Raw genomic sequence first — 14651 nt, 5'->3', positions numbered from 1 at the left:
ATATGTATGTTGTATGAATGTAGTATATATGTAGCATGTATGTAGTATGTAGTATATATGTATGTTGTATGAATGTAGTATATATGAAGCATGTATGTAGTATGTATGTTGTATGTAGTATATATCTAGTATGTAGTATATATGTATGTTGTATGAATGTAGTATATGTAGCATGTATGTAGTATGTAGTATATATGTATGTTGTATATATGTAGCATGTATGTATGTATGTTGTATATATGTAGTATCTATGTAGTATGTATGTAGTATGTATATAGTATGTATGTAGTATGTATATATGTAGTATGTATGTAGTATGTATGTAGTATGTATGTAGTATGTTTTTTTTTACATTCAACACATTAGCCGGATGATGGGACTACTACTGTCCCATCATTGGCTAATGTGTCAATCACTGTCAGTGTAGCAGGCATCGCCCGATGGGACTTGTAGTCCCATCGGACGATGCCTGCACACACACAATACCCAATACACAATACCCCCGGCAGGCCCGCACAGACCACCGGCAGCCGGCACAAGCCCCCCGGCAGGCCCGTACAGACCCCCGGCAGCCGGCACAGGCACCTGGCAGGCCCGCACAGACCACCGGCAGCCGGCACAGGCACCCGGCAGGCCCGTACAGACCACCGGCAGCTGGCACAGGCCCCCGAGACGTCCATACAGACCACTGGCAGTCGGCACAGACCCCCCGCAGTCGGCACAGACCGTGCATCATGATGCGCACAGACCGCGCAACATGATGACGTCATTTCAGCAGCCAATTACAGCCACGCCAATAGTTAACATGCCTAACAGGATGTGCCCACACTTCTGAGGATTCCCATTGGCTAAATCAAATCGAGCAGGCTGATAGCTTTATGGGAACTTCCGATTCCGGTATCTGATACGAAAAAAGTATCAGAAGTCAGTATCGGAATTCCGATACAGCTAATATCGGCCGATACCCGATGCTTGCGGTATCGGAAAGCTCAACACTATTCTTGGCTATTAGCAGAAACCTGTTGCCTTTATGGGTTTCGCAGGTCTCTGTTTCCCAGTTAATATCCGGGTAGTTAAAGTCCCCCATAACAAGGACCTCATTATGGGTTGCAGCTTCATCTATCTGCCTTAGTAGTAAGCTTTCCATGATTTCTGTTATATTTGGGGGTTTGTAACAGACCCCAAAGAGAATTTTGTTACTATTTTTCCCTCCATGTATTTCGACCCATATGGACTCGACATCCTCATTCCCTTCGCTAATATCTTCCCTTAAAGTGGACTTTAGACATGACTTTACATAAAGACAAACCCCTCCTCCACTCCGATTTTTACGATCCTTTCTAAACAGACTGTAACCCTGTAAGTTAACTGCCCAGTCATAGCTTTCATCTAACCATGTCTCGGTTATTCCCACTATGTCATAGTTACCTGTAGATATTTCTGCTTCTAATTCTTCCATCTTGTTTATCAGGCTTCTGGCGTTTGCGAGCATGCATTTTAGAGAATTTTGCTTTGTTCCAATCTCCTCAAAGTTGATTGTTTTAGAAATTTTCTTACCTCCCTTCTGAGTATGTTGTCTTGGATCTTCTTTGCCACACCTCATATTCATCAGTATAATATCTGGCTTCATGTTCGTGTCTAACGTTTTTCTTCCCATCCCCTCTTCTTCTAGTTTAACGCTCTCCTGATGAGTGTAGCAAGTCTTCTGGCGAATGTGTGTTTCCCAGGTTTGTTGAGGTGTAGTCCGTCTCTGGCGAGGAGTCTATCGTACAGGTAATTCACACCGTGGTCCAGGAATCCGAATCCTTGTTGTCTGCACCATCGTCTTAGCCAGTTGTTTGCATCAAGGATCCTGTTCCATCTCCTGGTGTCATGCCCGTCTACTGGAAGGATAGAAGAAAAAACTACCTGTGCATCCAGTTCCTTTGCTTTCTTCCCCAACTCTTCAAAGTCCTTGCAGATTGTCGGTAGGTCTTTCCTTGCCGTGTCATTGGTGCCAACATGTATCAGAAGAAATGGGTGGACGTCCTTGGAACTGATGAGCTTTGGTATCCTATCGGTCACATCCTTGATCTTCGCACCTGGGAGGCAGCATACTTCTCTTGCGGTTATATCCGGTCTGCAGATGGCTGCTTCTGTGCCTCTCAGTAGTGAGTCTCCCACCACTACCACTCTTTTTCACTTCTTGGCTGTACTTTTTGTTGTCACTTCTGGGTGTTGCTGTGTGCCCTTTTCTTCTTTGCTTGCTGGTTGTGCCTCATCCTTAGGTGTACCATTGTCATCCTCCGCAAGGCCTTTTTTATCGGTTTGTCAGTTGTGTGGTTGGTGATGTCTCTATGGTCTTCATGCTTCTTTTGGTCACATGCTTCCACTCGTCTGCTTTTGGAGATTCTCTGACACTTTCTTCACCTTCTGTGACCAGTAGAGATGCTTCTGTTCTGTCTAGGAAGTCTTCATTTTCTTTGATGAGTTTCAAAGTTGCAATTCTTTTTTCCAGACCACGCACCTTTTCTTCTAAAAGGGCCACTAATCTACACTTCTAGCAGGTGAAGTTGGATTCTTCTTCTGTTCGATCTGTGAACATGTAGCACATGTTGCAGCTCACCATGTAGGTTGTCACATCTGCCATGTTGCTCCTAGATCCTGCTGACTTGCTGCGTGTCTTCCTTCTTGTGTAATCTACTCAACCAGGCAAGCTTTCTTGCAATAATGTCCTAGAGGCAAAAATTTGCGCGCCATAAGGCGCGCGGTTCAGCGATGCTTTCCAAGCAGCTGGTCCCGGCTGTATCCACCGATCCTTTTGCTTAGGGAGACTCTTCACTTTTCCCAGAAGGCACCTGGAATATGCAAATTATCTTCCTCAAGCTTCAATCCCTGGTTCCATGTAGTATCAGGGCTCCCAGCACTGCAGGCCTACACCGATGCCTCAAATACCTCGTCTTAAATTTGAAGTTCAATTCAAAGCTGTAAATGCTGTTCCAGACTCTGATACCTCATGCATGGCTGTTTGCTGCCATGCCATTCTAAAATTTTACTGTGAGTGAATTGAGGTCACTTTCCTGGTGTCTCCCCCTAATTTGCTTTGTTTTGGCAGCTTTTGGGCACATTGGAAGGTGTTGTGTATGTGTTTGTTTTTGCCTCCCATTGACTTCAATATTGCAAATTCGACGGTCATAATCCGAACTGAACATTGAAATATTCGCTCAACTCTACATATAATGAGTTCATTTTTTTGTTTATATTTAACCTCAACCCCTTCAAAACTTTGTGATTTTGTGTTTTGCCTTTACGTTTTTGCTTCTCTTGTTCCCAGAGCTGTAACTTTTTTTTATTTTTCTGTCAATATGGCTATGTGAGGGCTTGTTTTTGCTGAACAAGTTGTACTATTGAACAACACCAAAGGTTTTATCATATAGTGTACTGGATGGAAAATGGGAAAAAAAATTCAAGTGCGGTGAAATAGCAAAATAAAGTGCAATTTCACAATTGTGGTGTTTTTTCACCTTGTTCAGTAAATGCTGAAACTGACCTATCATTATTATTCTCCAGGTCATTATGGGTTTGAGGACACCAAACATGTATAGGTTCTTTTTCATTTAAGTGATGAAAGAAAATCCAAACTTTATAAAGTAAAAAAAGAGGCGCCATTTTCCAACACCCTTAGTGACTCCATTTTTTGTGATCTGACGTTTTTATTGATACCATTCTTGGGTAGATAAAATCTTTTTATCACCTGTTATTGTATTTTATTGTAATGTTGCGGCGACCAAAAAATGTAATAATGACGTTTTGATTTTTTTCTTGTTACGCTGTTTAACAATAGGATTAATTCTATTTCTATTTTGATAGCTCGGGCGTTTCTGAACGCAGCTATACCAAATATGTGCACTTTTCTTTCTTTCGTTTTATTTTGAATGGGGTGAAATTGATTTGATTTGAACTTTTAGATTTTTTAATATTTTTAAAATCATTTTTTTTTTTACATTTCATTTGCTTCAGTAGTCTCCATGCGAGACTTGAAGCTGCGATCATCATTTATTAGTCAATGCGTCAAAGTTCAAAGACTTCTTCAACAGGGCAAAACCACATTTAATTTATTTTTAACTTGTATTGCAACTTATATTTTTGCAAAAAGTTACATATTTCACTAAAATTTCACAAAATTGAAGTTATGCATAGAATCACTTCAGGAGGATCACATTTGCACAAAAATTACAGACTTTTTAAGAAGTTGTAATTGTTGAATCAGCTAAAAACATCTGGAAAGCTCCCTCCCAAAATGACGAGCATAAGGACAAATATTCAAACACATAAAATAGACTTTAAAAAAAGATGCAAATTATACTGGACATCATAGGAAAAGAACTATAAGGCACAAATGGAAAACAGGCTAAGGCACCAAAAACTGGATAAAAAGGCACAAATGCAATAATCAATCAATCTTTGAGGCCCCAATTCATTAACTGGATTTTTTTAAGTTACTTTTCCTTTTTTTTTTTCTTGAGATGTTTTGTCTTTTTTTTTTCTTGAGATGTTTTGTCTTTTTTTGCACCAAATTCTTCACAATAGCAAATGTAAATAATGTATTTTTGCTTATTCATTTATTTTTATTTATCTTTTATTTTTGTCTTTAACCTTTTTTTGTTAACCTTTAAGTTTTGCACGTTTCACATAATGCCTCAAACATTGCACCAGAATAACTGGAGAACATAAATATCACTCCAGGAAGATTCTGTTACTTATTGAAAAGACGTAAATGATGAATCAGGCAAAAACATCCCAAAATAATAACCCCACCCACAAAGGTGAACATAAATTTTTTTTACAATAACGCAAAGAAATGTTGAATTAGACACAAATAAAAAACATCCGAAAAACAGCAAATACTAGACAAAAAAAGACGCAAACATGAATCAGGGCCTATATGTTTCTGGTAATTTCAGAACAATTTCTTATCAACATAGTCTTTAGATACTTTGACACCAAATTAAATCTATATGACTTTGACAGAGTAAACATCAGATTAAACATTTTTATCTATTTATCACAGATAAGTACTTGGTGGGCCACTTGTGTTTATCTGTAGGTATTCCAAGTTACCACTTCTATAGCTTGCTACACGGGTCAGTGGTCTAACTTCATAGCCATCTTCTTCTCTCTTTTTCAAAGACCCTTCAATCATATCTGCAAAATCTGACTGTAGGAGCTGTTGATTTTCCCTGTTTAACATAAAAAAATTTTTTATACGTTATAAAAAATAGCTGGTGAAGCACATGTTGACCAATCATGTTTTCATTTTAAAATGAAGATAATGAAAAATGTCTCAGTATATTACAACATTGTTCACATTATATTTCAGATTATAAAATTATAATACAACATTTCAAAACTCTAACTTAACAAACAAGGGCGATGCACCTCTGCAAAATCTTCTATTTGTGTGAGAAGTTATAATGTGGCACCTCAATAATCACATGGATTATGTATGACAGTACGGCCAGAAGCTGCAAATTCGGACTCAAACTCACAAGAAACTAAAGCATCTATAATAATAAATGCCCTAAGCAGCTTCCGGTTGTAACAACTTCCGTCCAATTGTAACCGGTGACGTCACCGCACACCTCTTTCCATGTTAACCCTCAACACACCACTGCTCCTCAACACACACACTCCTCAACACACACTCCTCTCACCTTTCACCATCTCCACTCACTCTTTCACTCCACATACGACCCCTTCTCTCACTCCGTCTCTCATACTCACGCCGTCATCGCCGCTGATCCACGATCCCCGACATCTTCTTCCGCCGGCACCATCCTGGATCCAGACGTCCTCCACGCCAGCGACATGTTCTTGCGGCGACGCCAACTTGAGTATCGTGAAATCCCGCGATACTCAAGATGGCGTCGCCGCAAGAGCATGTCGCGAGACTTCGCCGACGCCATTTTGGATCCCGACGGCATCCACGCCAGCGACATGTTCTTGCGGCGACGCCATTTTGGATCTGCGAAATCCCGCGATACTCAAGATGGCGTCGCCGCAAGAACATGTCGCCGGCGAGGACGACGTCGGGATCCAAAATGGCGTCGGCGAAAACTCGCGAGATTTCGCCGACGCCATTTTGGATCCCGACGTCGTCCACGCCGGCGACATGTTCTTCCGGCGACGCCATCTTGAGTATCGCGGGATTTCACGATACTCAAGATGGCGTCGCTGCAAGAACATGTCGCCGGCGTGGAAGGACGTCTGGATCCAGGATGGCGCCGGCGGAAGAAGATGTCGGGGATCGTGGAGCAGCGGCGATGACGGCGTGAGTATGAGAGACGGAGTGAGAGAAGGGGTCGTATGTGGAGTGAAGGAGTGAGTGGACGTGAGTGGAGATGGTGAAAGGTGAGAGGAGTGTGTGTTGAGGAGTGTGTGTGTTGAGGGTTAACATGGCAAGAGGTGTGATGCTATCGCATCCTTCCGATGCGATAGCATCGGGCCATAATCTAGTTATAAAATATATACTTTATAAAATATATACTTTGTTGATGAAAAACAAGATTATAAAGAAGCCGTCAACAGAAGCAGCTGTGGTGTGGCGGCAATTGAAATTAGAAGCTGCAGATAATGACAGATTGATTAAATCAGGTTTTTGTGTTAAATGTAGTTTTTATAAATTGTTTTCTTTTTTCAATACATATTGTGCCATGTTAAAAAAAATGAAAACAGAAATCTTGCAATTTTCACAGTGACCACTAGGACTTTTTTATACTCATACTTTTTTGTTTTAGGTACTAATACACACATACAGTACATAGCCAAACATGGATGGATCTTGGTGCTGTAATTTGCATTGAGGTGTCTAATGAGCCAGTGCTAAGATCATTGTGAAGGGAGGTCTGACACCACCTACTGCAGTTGGTGTATCATGTGTTATCAGTTGTGTATAGATTATTACTTTTCCCCTAGGGGCCCCACAGCCAGTGGGGCCCGTGGGTCAGGGGGACCTGCCTGCCGCCAGAACAGACACCCCCGCCGCTGCCGCATTGAACTATACCTGCGTCTTTGGGGGGCAACATTATATTCTATGGGGAGGGGGGCTGTATTATATTCTATGGGGGGCTGTATCATATTTATTATATTCTATGGGGGTCATTGCATCATACTCCATGAGGGGGCTACATTATACTATATGAGGGGGCTACATTGTATTTTATGGGGGGCTGCATTATATTCTATGGGTGGCTAGATTATACTGTATGGGTGGCTTTATTATACTCTATGAGGGGGCTACATTATATTCTAGGTGAGACTGCATTATACTATATGAGGAGTGCCACATTGCATTCTCTGGAGGTGCTACATTATACTATATAAGAGGGCTGCATTATATTCTGTGGGGGGCTACCATATATTCTATGGAGGGGCTTCATTGTATTCTATAGGGGTTACATTATATTGTATGGCGGGGCTGCATTATACTCTGTGGGGTGGCTGCATTATACTATATGTGGGCTGCATTTTACTGCATGAAGAACTATGGGGTGCATTATTCTATGGAAAATAAATTGTACTACATGGATGACTATGGTGGTGCATTATACTATATGGAGCACTATGAGGAGTGTATTATATTATACGGAGGACTGAGCAGCATATTTTAATATATGGAGGACTAGTATATTATACTATATGAAGAACTGAGGAGTTTATTATACTATATGGAAGACTGAGGAGTGTATTATACTATATGGAGAACTATGAGGAGTGTATTATACTATATGGAGGACTATGGGAAGTGTATAATACACTCCTCAGTCCTCCATATAGTATTTTAATATATGGAAGACTATAGGGAGTGTATTATACTATATGGAGGACCTTGGGGAGTGTATTATACTATATGGAGGACTATGGGGCACATTATATTATATGGAGGACTATATGGTCTGCATTTTATAATATGAAGGATTGTGGTGCACATTATAATATATGGAGGACTATGGGGTATATTATTATGCTAAACAAGCAAAATGCTGCATATTCATCCAGTGATTGGATTGTTTATGCCGGAACAAAAATCATTGCTCTCAGCAGCACATCGCTGGTGTAAACTGTAGATGTGCTGCTGATAACATGATACTGTATGGGACCATATTGATCTAATAGTGATTGTTCAGTTCCCATCATTCTTTCTCAGTTGGTGTAAAGAGGTGTCGAAGGCCTTCAATATTGTCAATCACACTCGTTTAGCGGCCTGAACACAGCGCACGTAAATACAACAAAATACAACAAAAATGCTTCTGTGTGATGTGCAATATGTTAGCATTTGGGGCCCCATTTTAAACTTTTGCCTAGGGCCCCACTTTGCCTAAAACGAACCCTGCCTTTCATTGCAATCCTGACTCTACTGAAAAGAAGTCCTATAAACCTTTACTGAAAGAACAGGAATTTAAAGGGAACCTGTTGGGTGATAACATGCTATTAACCTGCCGCAATGGGATTAATCTGCAGGTTAATAGCGTTCTGAACCTGCCCCACGCCTGCACTTAGGTCCCACTGCCGGAAGAAAATAAACTTTATTCCTCCTGAAGGTGTTCAGGTTTCAGTCATGGGGCAGCGCCGATTTTGGGTTCAGTCACTCCTCTGTGTATAGAAAGTGATGGCTGTGACCATGCCCCCGGCACTGAGCTGCTGTCAATCAGTGCCAGAGGGGTGGTTGCCATCACTTCTCTCTAGACACAGGTGCTGCCTCTATAATTGAATGACGAATACTGCCAGGAGGAATAAAGTTAATTTCTTCCCGGAAGTGTTCAGGTTTCAGTCATCGGGGTGGCACTGATTTGGGTTCAGTCACTACTCAGTGTATAGAAAGCAATGGCTGTGACCACGCCCTCGGTACTGAGCTGCTGTCAGTAAGTGCCAGAGGGGTGGTTACCGCCACTGCTCTCTATACAGAAAGGACTGACTGAACCCGCACAGGTGCTGGCCTCTATAGCTGAATACTGAATGCTGCCAGGAGGAATAAAGTTCATTTTCTACCGGCAGTGGTGGGGGTCTAAGGGTGGGTGTGGGGCAGGTTCAAAGCACTATTACCCTGGGACGTTTAATAAAGTCCCAGTGGCTAATGTGAAAATTTCAAGTTTACTATATTTATTTTTTTAATAAAGATTATGATAGGGAAGAAAAAACATTGTCAACATTTTTTTACAAGAATACATGTACCACAAAAACCTGATTTACAGGGATTGTTCACTAATAGGACAACCCCTATCCAACTTCAATATTTCCCACACAGAATTAAAACAGCTTTTATTCTTCCCATTTAAGGTGAGTATACAGGATTTATATTCTATGTGAGGGAATATGTTAGCTGAGACGGGGTTGTCCAAGTAGTGGACAACCTCTTTAAATAATAGGTCATTTGTAGTGATGGGCGAGCACTAAAATGCTCGGGTGCTCATTGCTCGGGTCGAACAAATTGGAATACTCGGGTACTCGGACAGAACAACGAGCCCAATGTAAGTCTATGGGAGACAAGAGCATTTTTACTGCGATCCTCCCCGGGGTACTTTAAAGGCCTAAAAACATCTGAAAATGATGGAAACACTGCTCAAATGACATGGGGACAACATGGGAATCGCCCCTGAAAGCATTCCTGACTCCTAGTTCACAGCTTTAAACAATTTTTTCAGAGTTTCATGCCATTTTTACCTATGCACCAAAAAACATACCAAAACGAAACCAAAACGGATTTTGCTTGGAAATATATTAAGGTACATCCTTTCCAGGTTAATTACTTGTATATAAGGCAAAATAATTAACCCCAGACCAAAATGTTCCTCCCCCACTTGGGCTGTGTTCAGACGCAGCGTTTTTGAAGCATTTTTCAACTTTAACATTGCTTTCAACCAATACAAATGCATTCACTGAGAAATGTCATTGTAACATATATCAACCCTAGCTGGCCATGTGGTGTGTGACACATAAGCAGACACATCTTGCTTCATTTATGAAGGATGTACTCTTAAAGTCACAGAGCCTATTTTTACAGGGGCATCAGGAGGCATTAATCTTCTTAAAGGGTCAATATTAATTAGTGGGTCTCTTAAACTGTTATTGCCTATGCAGTGAGAGGATGGGCTGCCAAGAGTTACGATGCAGCACAATACCCCTTTCACGAGAGGTACAGGAGGGCTTCCTGAAAAAATGTTGCATTGAATGCAAGGCCTGGCCTGCTCCAAAGTTACATGCACCTCAATAAGCTTTTCAAGCCACGCACTGGATGTCGAATGGAAAATCCACTTCACATTATTCATTTCGTAATCCCAAACTATTTTCTTATACATTGTCTGCAAAGCCTTCCCTGCTGGCAAGTTATCTGCACCCCAATATGCCTTTGAAACCATATACTGGATGGGTACAGAAAAATCCACATCACATTATTCATTTTGTACTCCCATTCTGTTTTCTTATGCATAGACTGCAAGGCCTGCCCTGCTACCAAGTCATATGCACCCCAATAACCCCAATCCCCCCTTGGAAGAAACATGTAGAAGGGCCTCTTAACCAAAAATGTCCCATTAAAAAGGAGTGGGTCTCCTAGACTTGGAATGCCCATACACTAAGTGTGTGGGCTGTCAAACATTTTCCCCTACGGGGTACACCTTAACCGTTTTCACAACAAGTAGTTTCCGCCCAGCAAAAACATCCACATTTGTTGTGAAGTCGACCCTGGCTGTAGCAGCACGGAACACATTAATGCTGGTGATCTAGTGGCGGCGGATGATGACACGTGGAGGAAAGCCTTATTAAAAACTATTCCCAATTTAAAGGAGCGGGTCTCCTAGAATTGGAATGCCCATACACTTTGTGTATGGGCTGGCAAATATGTGCCCCTGGGGGTTAGATATCAACATACTGTTTCCATTTTTTAGGTGTGGGGCATCATAAACACCGTGCAAAACTGTAACGTGGTTTCATACGCAATTGCTGCTGTGAAGGTGCAGGTTTTTAGTAAAAATATGGCGGACGAATAGTTGGATGAAGTGATCTGCATAAGGGGCATGGTGATGACAGGAATGGTAAAGTACAGGATGATTAACAGCAGTGGCTATGGGAGGTATGAGATACATGATACAGCTAACAATGATTTGTCGTTTAGCCACCATAAATTACCATAATCGGTTTCATACCCGTCATAAGATCGGTGTACCAGATGCGCATCTGAGACTCGGACTAAAAAATGCCCGTCCAAAATATGTTGCCAAAGACACATGTCTTAGGCTGGATTCACATTTGTGGTTTAGTCCGCAGCATTTATGCCACGTTCATTCGCATGCGTCGTGTTTTCCTATCTATAACGTTGTGGACGCAGGTATATGTGTCCGTATGCTTTCAGCAGCATTTCACTACACATGCGTCATTTTGGCTTTTGCGGCGGGACACGGCTAACGCAACATGTTGCAATTTTGGAGGCGGCGATTTGCCGCCGCCATACGCATACGGCCATTTGGGGAAGGAATGCATCGAAACAATGCATTGCAGTCTATGAGAACACATGCTAACGCTAGTACACGCTTTCGCTAGCGTTTCCATACCCCCCACACAAAGATAGATAAAAAGATGGACTGTGCAGTCATTATCCATTACTCTCAAGACACTGGGAGACAGCAAGACTAAAGACATCACTGAATTCAAGGGAAATGTAAGTATACAACCTAATGTCTGTGTGTGTGTCTTTTGTAATTTTACTCCCTGCAGTCTGTAATTTTCTGTCTCTTTCTTGCAGCATTCTTCAGCATGGCCTCTAGCCCTGAGCAGACAGGACAGGATTCTGAAGTGAGTACCTTTGCAACCATGGTTGATAAGTAGGGTTGATCTTTCCGATACCGCAAGTATCGGGTATCGGCTGATATTAGCTGTATCGGAATTCCGATACTGACTTCCGATACTTTTTTCATATCGGATACCAGAATCGGAAGTTCCCATAATGCTATCAGCCCGCTCGCTTTGATTCAGCCAATGAGGATCCTCAGAAGTGTGGGCACATCCTGTTAGGCATGTAGGCATGTTAACTATTGGCATGGCTGTGATTGGCTGCTGAAATGATGTCATGATGCACTATAAAAGCCACCGCCGCCGCCATTTCTGGTCACTCTGCTGTGAATTCAGTTAGGGACAGGCTGCTGTTGAAGACTGTGAGGGACAGTTAGAAATAGCGATTCTCAAAACAATATTGTGCTTTACCCAGGCTACATAAACCACCACTGTAGCTTTCTTTTCCCTAGCAGCAGTGTTCACAGCTGTCTGCAAGGGCTGTGTGAGTGCAGCTCACGCTGTGGAGTGGGTCCTGCAGCCACGTCTGGTTGTAGGCCGCCCAGCATGCCTCACTGCTGCCTCATACATATTTTTCTTTTTGAGCTGCTTATTTTTTAAAATTCTATCTAGTGTGCTTTCATCCGTATCCATATACGTTGGTTGCAAACACTAGTAGTAGACAGTGGAGCCTTTCTGCAGCCTTTCAGTGCTAGTGCCCACTTAGGTGCACTGTTCACGGCTGTCTGAGAGGTCTCTGACTGTGTGTGAGTGCAGCTTACGCTGAGTAGTGTGTCCTGCAGCTACGTCTGGTTGTAGGATGCTCAGCCTGCGTCACTGCCTCACACATATTTTTCTTTAATTGCAGCTCATTTTTTCTTCTCCTATTAGTGTGCATCCATCCATATCCATCTACATTGGTTGGTTGCAAACACTATATAGGAGTAGATAGAGGAGCCTTTTTTCTGGCTTGTGCCCTTCAGCTGCAGCCAGATTAGTATTACCCAATTTTTTGGAGCCTCATCTTTTGCATTGTAGGTTACCTGCCTGCATTGTAATAGCTCCAGAAAGTTGGTGATACTCTCACTTTCAAATCTTTGGTCACATCCTTTTAGTTTCCCCCCCCCCAAAAAAAAAAACAACAAAGTTCACCAAACACTACATTTGAAAGTTGTGTAGGCCACATTAGCTCCCATTAAAGTGTAGTCGACATACACACTTCATAAAATTAGTGTTTCTTATACCTGTAACCAGCTGTTCAGGAATAAGCACACTAAGGCCCCCCTTTATACTTTTCTGCCTATCTTTCTCAGTCTAGCAAGATGAAGAAGGAAGGGAGTAAGGCACGTGGCCGTGGGCGTGGAGTTTCAGCAGGGAGAGGACGTGGTGATTCTGCAGGGAGAGGACGTGGGGATTCTGCAGGGAGAGGACATGGGGATTCTGTGTCTGCTGTTGGCACCAGTGAGTCAGCATCCCCCAGTTTTAGCAGGCAACAGTCCTTTATGCGCAGCTTTGTAGGACCTCACCGTACCCCACTGCTGCGGGAGGAACAAATTGAAGCCGTTGTCGGATGGATGGCAGCTAACGCATCGACTTCAATTACTTCCACATCCTCTCAGGGCCAGAGCACCGAAGAGCAACCATCTGTCTCTTCACCACCTGCCAAAGTGCCCAGGCAGTCAGAGAGCCCTGGACAGGAGCCATCACAGTCTCTACTTCTGTTCTCAGAATCTGTTGGTTTGGAAAGAGGGGGCCAGCCAAGCAGCATTCCAGAATGTGAAGAAGAGGGAGTATGCAGTGATGCGCAACTTCTTTGTCCCTCTGAATCTGAAGAGGCGGGTGGGCCAGTGCCTATGGTCAGCAGACCTCAGTACGCATCAGGTGATGACAAGACTCAGTTACCACTTTCTGTTGCGTACGGTGCTGGCGAGACAACCCAGGAGAAGCAGGTATTTGAAGAGGGGAGTGTAGATGATGAGGTCCTTGACCCATCATGGCGTGAGGAACAGGAAGGTGGTGGTAGCAGCTCTGAGGAAGAGATTCCCCGAACAGCCAAAACCAGAGGGAGAGGGAGGGGGCAGACTTGGTTGCCTGTAGCCTCCACTTTGGCACCTGTTAGGAGCATTCCACTTTCAAAAGGCAAAACGGGCGCTCCCAAGACTTACAGTACGTGGTCCTTTTTTGACACAGTTGCAGATGACATTTGCTTTGTCAAATGCAAGCTGTGTCATCAGAGAGTCAAAAGAGGTAAAAATGTCAGCAACCTCAATACCACTAATATGTGGAAACATGTACGGACCAAGCATGAGGTGGAGTTACACAGACACACTGAAGACGTAGGCCAACGTACAGCACCACCTACCACCTCTTCAGCTCGTGTTGGGGCCTCTTCCTCCAGCTCATACACAGCTGGTTCCGCTTCCTCACAGGATCGCCAAGGAAGAACCTCTGGCACTGTTGTCCGGAGACCCTGTGACATTCCACCCACAGCACCACGTTCCAAGTCATCCTCACACTCCCAGGCCACTCGGCAGCCATCGGTAGCACAGGCATGGGAGAAAAGGCAGCCATACCCGGCAAACCATCCCCGAGCACAGGCTCTGAATGCTGGTATTTCCAAACTACTGGCACTTGAAATGCTCTCATTCAGGCTGGTGGAGACTGACACCTTCCGGGACTTCATGGCATTGGCTGTCCAACAATACACTGTGCCCAGCCGCTTTTATTTCAGCAGGCGAGCCGTCCCTGCCCTGCAGAAACATGTGGAGGCAAACGTAAAACATGCGCTACTAAACCCCATCAGAAGCAAGGTCCACCTGACCACCGATGCGTGGACCAGTAACCATGGA

The 14651-nt window shown here is 43.2% G+C and overlaps 1 protein-coding gene across 1 annotated transcript in view; it reads right to left on the bottom strand.

Annotated features, from left to right (window-relative positions):
- Positions 1–3955: 3955 nt before the first annotated feature.
- Positions 3956–14651, bottom strand: part of GUCY2C (guanylate cyclase 2C) — a 1090166-nt gene continuing 1079470 nt past the window's right edge. Inside the window, exon 27 of the mRNA XM_073586670.1 lies at positions 3956–5219. Within this exon, the coding sequence (XP_073442771.1) occupies positions 5045–5219 (175 nt within the window). The 3' untranslated portion in view covers positions 3956–5044. The remainder of the gene's footprint in view (positions 5220–14651) is intronic.

This window comes from Dendrobates tinctorius, unplaced genomic scaffold (genome assembly GCF_039654945.1).
Source record: "Dendrobates tinctorius isolate UK_male_01 unplaced genomic scaffold, ASM3965494v1 ptg000094l, whole genome shotgun sequence".
NCBI lineage: Eukaryota > Metazoa > Chordata > Amphibia > Anura > Dendrobatidae > Dendrobates > Dendrobates tinctorius.
The sequence above is the reverse complement of the archived record's forward strand: the minus strand, read 5'-3'. Positions and strand labels throughout refer to the sequence as shown.